The sequence below is a fragment of the Xenopus laevis genome, chromosome 1L (genome assembly GCF_017654675.1).
Source record: "Xenopus laevis strain J_2021 chromosome 1L, Xenopus_laevis_v10.1, whole genome shotgun sequence".
Classification (NCBI taxonomy): Eukaryota; Metazoa; Chordata; class Amphibia; order Anura; family Pipidae; genus Xenopus; species Xenopus laevis.
In genome coordinates, this window is record NC_054371.1 from 108,038,796 (window position 1) to 108,048,683 (window position 9,888).

At 39.8% G+C, this 9,888-nt stretch overlaps 2 protein-coding genes across 2 annotated transcripts in view; both read right to left on the reverse strand.

The window, feature by feature from the left end:
* Window positions 1–840: 840 nt before the first annotated feature.
* On the reverse strand, window positions 841–5,149 carry LOC121393362. Its single transcript, XM_041561704.1, has 2 exons — window positions 3,857–5,149; window positions 841–1,479 (listed from the first exon to the last, which is right to left on the reverse strand). Exons 1-2 carry the CDS (start codon window positions 4,750–4,752, stop codon window positions 1,476–1,478), a joined length of 900 nt encoding a protein of 299 aa, XP_041417638.1. The 5' UTR covers window positions 4,753–5,149; the 3' UTR covers window positions 841–1,475.
* Window positions 5,150–7,784: 2,635 nt separating this feature from the next.
* Window positions 7,785–9,888, reverse strand: part of pcsk4.L (proprotein convertase subtilisin/kexin type 4 L homeolog) — a 30,891-nt gene continuing 28,787 nt past the window's right edge. Inside the window, 3 exon segments of the mRNA NM_001095554.1 lie at window positions 7,785–8,462; window positions 8,664–8,783; window positions 9,710–9,834. Coding sequence (NP_001089023.1) covers window positions 7,993–8,462; window positions 8,664–8,783; window positions 9,710–9,834 — 715 coding nt within the window. The 3' untranslated portion in view covers window positions 7,785–7,992.

A 9,888-nucleotide genomic window follows, 5' to 3' on the forward strand; every position in this document is an offset into this window, starting at 1 on the left:
CCCCAGAAAACCATATATTTTCAGAAAGTACATATTCTGACGAATCCAATATGGGTAAATAAGTGTTTCTACTGCAAACTGCCAAACTGCAAAGCAATGCTGAACATAACGGTTTTTATCAAATTTCTGAAAATTGTCAGAAAGCTTGAATTTTACCCCATGATATGCCCCACATTTCGTAACGTATCAGCATAAAACATCCTAAATATGAATGCCAGGGGTCTACTGAACACTTTGATGCCCAATATGTATAGATATACCAAACTATGTGGCACACAGAGACCCCCAAATGGATATATAGTAGATAAAATTTACAAGGCAAAACAAAATAAGGCAGTAAAGAGTGAAATGCAAAAAAATCCAATAAAACCACAAAAATAAATGTTTTTTTTCCAGACTAGTGTTATCGGCCGTCAGAATCACAGTTTGAATATTTTAGATGTGCCAAACAGGTTATACGGCTAGAAACAAGTGAACACAATATATGCAGAGCTGAAAATGCAATAAAATGGCTAAAAATTCAATAAAATGGCTAAAAATGCACCAAAATACCCAAAATTGCAATATAATCACCAAAATAACATACAAAAGGTATTGCACAGTACGGCGAATACGCTATTCGTAATGGCAATAAAACATTTTTTTCAGCCAAAAAAAGAGACGATGCGATAAGAAAAAAAAAAAAAGCCACAATGCCATGTATGTGCGTGTGTACAAATGGTAAATTACATGTTATGTGCGCGTGTGTGCGTGTGCACGTGTGTGTAAGTGCAGTGAGTGTAAGTGCATATATCATAGAGAAGAAAGGAATAAACAGCTTCAGGCAGTACTTAATAAACTGCAAGTGTTCATTTATTAGCAGTGTGCAACACTACATGTTTCGGGTACAAACCCTTTTTCAAGTGTAACTGGCGGAGGGCATTCTGGGATTAAAAACCCTCCCCTGATCCAGGGACCTCCCCTCAAACCACCTCCCAGTGACTGTGATACAGTGGAAATTTACAACAAAACCAAGGAGGGGGTGGGGGAAGAGAGACAAAAAAACAAAAAAGGAAAAAGGCAATTCACAAAGAATGTCCAATTAATTCAAGTCCATAGAGCCAATGTGGTGATCCTCCTGATGTGTGAAGTGTCCAAAAATTGCTATTAGTACAGTAAACAAGTCCATATCGGGAAATTGTCATGCAGACCTATCCCTTAATCCAATATTTGGAAAAAGCAAAAAAAGGAAAATACCAAGTACTGCTTGAACAAAGCCTACTTAAAAGGTTGTATTAGAAGCATGTAGACAACTTTAGGGTTAATACACTGAAAACTTTAAGTCAAACAATTTTCTATCAAACAAATTTTCTACTCACCAGCTCGATATATGAATATAACTCCTGTAATAGTAAGTTAGCCTTTGTAAGTAATAACTCATGATACTTAGACGGCAGGAGTTCCGTGAATCAAATTGTAACTAGCTGGTTCTTAAATTACCTGAAAAAAGACAGGGAAAGATAGTCATTAATTGGTGTTTAACAGGGTATACAGGTCATTTTAGAGGAAACATTTAAGGCTGTTAAAGTCATTCATACCTAACGGTTTGATGGAGTCCATTTTTTCTATCCACCATGCTTCTCTTTGAAGCAATAACTTATCCCAATTGCCTCCTCTCTGTGGTCTTTTAACAACTTCTAGTACTTTCCATTTCAACTGACTCACATGGTGCTTAGCCTCAGAGAAATGTCTTGATACTGAAGTGTCAGTGTACGTATCTAGTGCAAAATTTCTGATTGTGTTTTTATGTTCTTTGATCCGTGTGTTCACGGACCTAATGGTTTTACCAATGTACATCATACCGCAAAGGCATTTCAATGTATAGACAACGTGGGTACTACTACAGGTAGCAAAATTTTTTAAGGGAATTTCTGTACCTTTGGTGGGATGGTGAATGTTAGGGCCTTTTATAATTGATGTGCAACAGTTGCAGTTGTAGCAGGGGAAGGTCCCTAGTTTGTTTTTCAACTCCAGGGCTTCTTGTCTGGGTTCAGTGGGGCTAAGTAAATCTTTTAATGTAGAGCCTCTTTTATAGGAAAAACGTGGAGGTTCTCTAAACAGATGGCCATAATCCTTATCCATCTGTAACAAGGGCCAGAACTGTTTCATAATAGACTCTATTTTGTGGCTATAATTCCCAAATTTGCTCACAAAAGTTAGTTTCTGTGGACCTTGGTCTCTCTGTTTATGTGTCAATAAGCTCTCACGTGGAATCTCCCTTACATCATTTAACACTTTTTCAAGCTTTTTATTAGGGTAACCCCTGACTTTGAAACGCTCGGTAAGGTCATTTGCAGCTTGTTCAAAAAGTACATCATTAGAGGCAATTTTCCTTGCTCGCAAAAACTGACCCTTAGGTATAGCTGTAATGATTCTAGGATTGTGGAAACTGTCAGTGTGAAGTAGATTATTGCGGTCCATGGATTTACGATATAAATTCGTAATAATATTGCCATCACAGATTTTGACATTGACATCCAAAAAATTAAGTTCAGTTTCTGAACATTCTGTTGTAAATTTGATAGTCTCATGGCCTGCGTTTGCAGTTACCATCATGTCATCAAAAATTTCCATGGGCCCATCCCATATAACAAAAATATCATCCACATAACGATAATATTTAGTGATGTATTGTAAAAATGGTTCCCTCAAAAAGAACTGGGTTTCGATGGAATACATAAAAAGGTTTGCAAAAGATGGAGCTACTGCAGAACCCATTGACGTACTCTGGGTCTGCCAGTAGAACTTGTCACCAACCCTGAAATAGTTTTTCTTAAGTACAATTTCCAAACAATCAATCAAAAAGAATATCAGGCTGTTGGGTAAAGAGGTATTCAGTAATGTTTCTTCAACACATTTAATACCCTCGTCCTGTGGTATAGATGTAAAAAGACTTTGTACATCTATACTACACAGTATAGTACCCTTGCTAAGCTTACCAACATTGTTAAGATGTTTAAGGAATTCCGTTGTATCCTTCAGGCAAGTAGGTAGGTCAAGCACGAGTTTTTGTAAATGTTGGTCGACAAATTTTGAGATGGGTTCTAAAATGGAGTTTACCCCTGAAACAATTGGTCTACCTGGAGGATTGGTAAGTGTTTTATGAATCTTAGGTAGAATATAGAGAACAGGTGTTCTGGGGTATTCATTAATCAAGAAATCATGGGTATTTTTATCAATTGTTCCATTGTAGAAAGCATCAGTTACCATGGTAACAATTAGTCTCTTGATGTCCCAAATGGGGTCATGGTCTATGGGGGTTTAATGGCCTGGGACATCGCCTAGCGAGGCAATTTCGAGCGACAGTAGAGAAAAGATTGCCGCGTGTGTTTTTACGCTGGCGATTTTTCGCGATTCCCCATAGACGCCAGCGCAAAAGTTTCCCCAGCAATTGCGGCTTAAAAGTCGCGGCGAAAAGTCGCCGCGAGTCAAATCGCGGCGCTATCGCCTAGTGTGGCCTTAGCCTAAGGGTGTTAAGTGCTTCCCTTTCTTTTTTAGTAAGATTAAGTTTAACTTGACCTTGCCTATTAGCCCAAAGTTTTTTAACCTCAGAGTTAACCACTCTGGAAAATGTATTTAAACTTTCATTGTTTAAATCTGGTACAAAGTCTGATTTCTTTGACAGTCCTTTGGGTATTGAAACCGTATCCTTAAAAAACATTTTTAGTTTCAACATTCTATTAAATTTAAAGAAATCAACGTCCCATTCAAAAGGGTCCGATTTATAGTTGGGTACAAAGCCCAGACCTTTGTTAATTAAGGTGGTTTCTGCTGGTGTTAGGGTAACACACGATAAATTAACGACCAAGTCATTTACCTCTTTTGGTTTCTGTCTCTGCGAGGATATGGTTCTCTTGGTGCCGGTTTCCTGGGGTCTTTTTTCTCCCTGTGCGCTGCTCCTAAAAAATGAGAGGTAGCGTAGTCGTCCTCACTCCTGCTATAGGATGCTCCTTCCTGCAGCGTTGGTGTGCGGTTGTAGTACCGAGGATTCGATTGACGCGGCTCCCACTGCTCCTCGTGACTTGGGGCTGGGCCTCGTGGCCTGTAGTACTTCCCTGTTTGCTCCGATCGCGTCACTGGCATGCGCCGGTCACATGGTATGGGTGGCGCTCCTCTGCGCTCTCGACGCTGCTTGGACGCCTCCTCCCTCCACTCGTAGACGCAGTTCAGCTCGTAGTCGCGGCTATCCCTCAGGTATTTTCTCTGTTTCCGAGATACAATCTCCTTTTTTAGCTTGTTAAGAATTTCCTGTTGTTCAGTGAATAAAGTCGAAGCCTGGGTACTCTCAAGGTGTTCATTTATTGCCTGTTTCTTAGAAATTACAAGCATGTTCACTTCCTCGATTTCCACATCTAGGCATTCAATTGTCAGCACCATTAAATCTGTAGAAAACTTGTAACAGATCTCCTGCCATCGTGTTTGCATTAGGGGATTATTAGTGCATAGGGTTGGTTTGAGATCAGCCCTCAGTCCCCTTGGTATAATCCCTGCACGAACATATTCAGTTAGGGCAGAGCGGTGTAATTTCAGGTTCAGCAGTTTTTTCTCAGTGTAAAGTAAATCTTTACCTGGTTCAGTAGCAGGTCTTGAGTCGAAACCCAAGTTAATGCCTTCACTTTGGTTTAAGATCCGGTCAATTTCTTTGCTATTATAAGCAAAAACTGCTTGTGAAGAAAATTTCGTTCCTGGATCCACTGCTGTAGAAGTTGACATATCACCACAGGTGATTCAACACTGGGCCAATACACAGAATAGCCAAAGAAGGAGGATTGCTGGCTCCAGTGTGTCCTGGTCATTAAATGGTACTGCTGTAGATTCCCTGGAGTCTGTGTCACACTCCCGAAGTACATATATCATAGAGAAGAAAGGAATAAACAGCTTCAGGCAGTACTTAATAAACTGCAAGTGTTCATTTATTAGCAGTGTGCAACACTACATGTTTCGGGTACAAACCCTTTTTCAAGTGTAACTGGCGGAGGGCATTCTGGGATTAAAAACCCTCCCCTGATCCAGGGACCTCCCCTCAAACCACCTCCCAGTGACTGTGATACAGTGGAAATTTACAACAAAACCAAGGAGGGGGTGGGGGAAGAGAGACAAAAAAACAAAAAAGGAAAAAAGCAATTCACAAAGAATGTCCAATTAATTCTTTCCCTGTCTTTTTTCAGGTAATTTAAGAACCAGCTAGTTACAATTTGATTCACGGAACTCCTGCCGTCTAAGTATCATGAGTTATTACTTACAAAGGCTAACTTACTATTACAGGAGTTATATTCATATATCGAGCTGGTGAGTAGAAAATTTGTTTGATAGAAAATTGTTTGACTTAAAGTTTTCAGTGTATTAACCCTAAAGTTGTCTACATGCTTCTAATACAACCTTTTAAGTAGGCTTTGTTCAAGCAGTACTTGGTATTTTCCTTTTTTTGCTTTTTCCAAATATTGGATTAAGGGATAGGTCTGCATGACAATTTCCCGATATGGACTTGTTTACTGTACTAATAGCAATTTTTGGACACTTCACACATCAGGAGGATCACCACATTGGCTCTATGGACTTGAATTAATTGGACATTCTTTGTGAATTGCCTTTTTCCTTTTTTGTTTTTTTGTCTCTCTTCCCCCACCCCCTCCTTGGTTTTGTTGTAAATTTCCACTGTATCACAGTCACTGGGAGGTGGTTTGAGGGGAGGTCCCTGGATCAGGGGAGGGTTTTTAATCCCAGAATGCCCTCCGCCAGTTACACTTGAAAAAGGGTTTGTACCCGAAACATGTAGTGTTGCACACTGCTAATAAATGAACACTTGCAGTTTATTAAGTACTGCCTGAAGCTGTTTATTCCTTTCTTCTCTATGATATATGTACTTCGGGAGTGTGACACAGACTCCAGGGAATCTACAGCAGTACCATTTAATGACCAGGACACACTGGAGCCAGCAATCCTCCTTCAGTGAGTGTAAGTGACCCCCCCAATCCACAAAAATGTATGTGTGTGTGTAAGTGTGAATCTAAGTGTGTATTACTGTAATAAGTGTGTGTTGGTGTGTTTGTGTGTGTAATTGTTGCACTAACCTGAAAAAGTCGCTGGAGACTGTTGCAGACGATCAGGAAGAGCCCCTGGAAGAGATCTGCGACGTGGTTCCTGTCTCTGTGCTGTGGGGGCGGAGATCGACGGCGCAGTGTAGGCTGCAGCAGCAGGACACGTAAGTAACACGTGCCTGCTGCTGCTTTTGGGCCCCTGGGCGATCGCGCCCCAGGGGCCACTCGATCCCCTGCTCTGCTCGTTGCCTAGGGGCAGGGGATCGAGGAGGAACGGAGCGAGCGGCTCTAACAGCCGCTCCTCCGCTCGAGAACCAGGAAGTGCTGCAGAACGTAGAATCTACGTTCTGTGGCATTTCAAGTACCTTTGCCACAGAACGTAGATTCTACGATCTGTGGCATTTAAAAGGTTAATCAGTCTTGCTGTATCGGCTTCTGGTAGATATTATTTGACCTGTGTTGTTTTGATCATTTAAGACTATCCCAGACCACTCTAAGCATGTGCGTAATCATGGTATTGCAAAGATATTTATTAACAAAGTTACAAGACGACAGCCCCCTGCACCAACTTTAAAAGCATAAATCATTTGTTTAATTGGGCTTCTGGTGCAGTAAGTTCATGTTTTTAGTATACAAAATACAGCATTTCTAACATTCTATTTTAGACTTTAGTTGCCCTTTAATAAAGCTTAAGCTAGCTGAAGTAATGCAGATAGCGGCTCTAATTTTTGGTGATAAAAGGAACAGTTACACAAAAAAGTTTCTGTAATAAAGATACTGTTGCCATGCACTGGTAAAACTGGTGTGTTTGCATCAGAAACACAAATATAGTTTAAACAAGTAGCTATGAGGGCAGCCATACAAATACAGCATGCATGTCCAAAGTCAAGCCCGTGTGCCAATTGCGACCCACTTTCAAATTTACACCGGCCCTCCGCCATAGCAGTAATATTTGGCACATGATTAGTGAAACGTTAGTCGATACTGCTGCCTGTGGCCTGAAGGTGTTAGCAATAGACACGTACTGACGTGCCGCTTTTGCATACGTCTTTAGGGCTGAAGGTGCAATAGATGTACTTACGTGCCAATACAGTAAACTAAAGACGTATGTGAGAGCGGTGCATCACTACGTGCCAGTACGGGTCTATTGCTAACATCTTCAGCACACACGCAGCAGTATAGACGATCATTTCACTAATCCTGTGCCCAAATTACTGCTACGGCTACATGATTCCTTGTCTAAATCAGGCGCAGAGAATAAGTCCAAACAGACTCCAATTCCGTCGTGTATGTGTCTATCTCCAGGATTGAATGATCCTGATCACATGCTAGCTACCCGGGAATGGATGTCAGGCTGAATGGTCAGCCCACATTTTCACCTCACTAAATCTGGCCCTTGTTGCAAAAAGTGTGGACACCCCTGAAATACAGGATACACAGTAGATAGATACTTTTTGAAGAATCCATTGTATACTACAGAACTTTAATCTACTGTGTATCTCCTTTTTCAGTTTTAAATAGCTGCCCCCATGGCTACAGAGCAGCTTGTTGTAAAGTATAGTAATGTTTCTGAAGCAAACACACCAGTCATACCAGTGCAGCATATTATATATTTGCATTACTTTAAGCCCCTTTTGTTTTTTGGTGTCCCTGTTCCTTAAAGTAAACTGCTGTATGGTCACTGAAAATAACATGCATCCATACAAATTCAATTGCAACAAAGTTTATTTATAGCTGAACAAATTAACCATTTCTCAATCCTCCCCTGCCTGAAATACATAAAGGGGTCCGATTCATTTCATACAATGCTCATTTATAAAGCATACAATGGACAATTAACATAACTCTGTAATGCACCAGTACTGTGACTGCAATTTAAATTATGTTAAAGGATATTATGAACGGTTTCCCTCTGTTACTCCTGAATAGTTGCTCCCTCTTCAGACATTCCAGACAGGATGTTCATTTCTACAGTAGATGGTGGTTGAGAAGCTGGACGGTTTGTTTGAAAAAATCTAACCCAGGAGAAGATAAGTGTGAACAGACAAAGCAAAGGGATAGTTACCCCAACAATCAGAGTTGCTACTGCAGATTGAGGGAGATGGCTTGTGTTGGGAATGCTGTGATGCGTCCTTGGGAAGGAAGGCTGTGAGCAAGAACTTGTTGTTTCATCATAGGTGGAGAATGAAGGACAGGAAATGCAGTCATTGGCAGAATATCCCTTACACATATAACAGGATGGGTGACAGGAGGCACAGATTAGAGCAAAATGACTGGATTGAGGCTTTCCATTGGTTCTTGGCACTTTCTTTAAAGTCTTGAAGAATTTGGGGGGACAATAGGACAGACATAGGTTCCCAAATACATAAAATGAACTCTTGCACTCTATTGACAAAGTAAAAAAATACATTAGTAACAGTTTCTACAAAGATCTCACTTTGTAGTTCTGTGCAGTTCAAATAAAAAGTCCTCATTTTATAGGTTAAAAGGTCCCTCCCTAATATAGACAAATCACTGCCATTATTTCCAATGTCTAGACAAATCCTACAAAGGTAATAAAAAATAAAACCGGGCGTTTTCACTTACCATGACACTTGCCACTTTTGTCTCTGGTAACACACTCGCTCAGTACTGAGTGTTCAATCCTCCTAGACATCATATCCTCATCTGTTCCATACAGAACAAGCGTAAAGTCGTGCAGGACTCCTACATTGGACAGAGATGACAATCCTTTTAGCATATAAAGTAATTCAGGTTATCAGTATCAGGTTAACATGTGTTCGTATTTGGCGACACTTTTTATGCAGAAATATATGCCAATATTCAGCATGAGCTAAATAAATATTTGTTCTGTGTATTTCTTGATTTTATTCCCATATAAAGTACAAAGAGATTATTTATTTCATTCTACCTGACGTTCCCCACCAATCATCCCACCAGATGAGTTAAGATGTCAGTGGATGAAAAGATACACTTGTTTGGACAGGTTGCCAAATAAACAGATATTTGACCACTCCAATCGTGGTAAAACTGGGCTATCTTTTATAAAAGACACAAAGTCTTGAATTTATAGCAAGCATGTTTGGTTTCAAAGGTGACCAGTATAACACCTTCTAATGTGTTGTAATAACTTACTACAACTGGTGCAAATATTCCTGTTTTAAATACATTATCCCCTGAGTCTATAAAATGTGACTGATATGCTATAAGTTATGTGACCACTACAAATCATGTAATTTTTTTTAAAGAACTAAAAACACTAATGCTTGACTGAGTAGATTTAGAATATTTAGAGTCAGTATCTTTGAATTGCACTAATTTAGACTGTGGTTATAAAAATATTGCAACTGGACCATAGTAAAGAAAGGAAAACACGCAATTTATATAAACAAAATTTTAAAGCTGTCCATGCTATCTTAACACTGTACACAAAGCAGAAGGTTCTAGAAAATGTCAGATGCCTCATAAGAAGAAAAAAGAAAGAAAAGAACCTTGTTTTTGACTGTATCAGATTCACCAGACCTCTTGTATTTAAAACACAAGATGCCTCATAAGCACTTACTTTGTTCCTTATGGTATGTACCAATATATTTCACTTAGTTTTCATTTAAAAGACACTTACAACTACATACCAGTGTTGGTAAAGTCTCCTTTGTTTACAAGTGTCAGGGTCCAGGTACCCTGGGGTTTCTCATCCCAAGTATGGGTACTCATAAAGGTCCAGTCTTTGTACCCTTCAGTGCTAGTGTCATATGGCCTACAAAGACAAATTAGATATCAGGAAGCATTGCGGGCTATGCAAGGTTTTTGA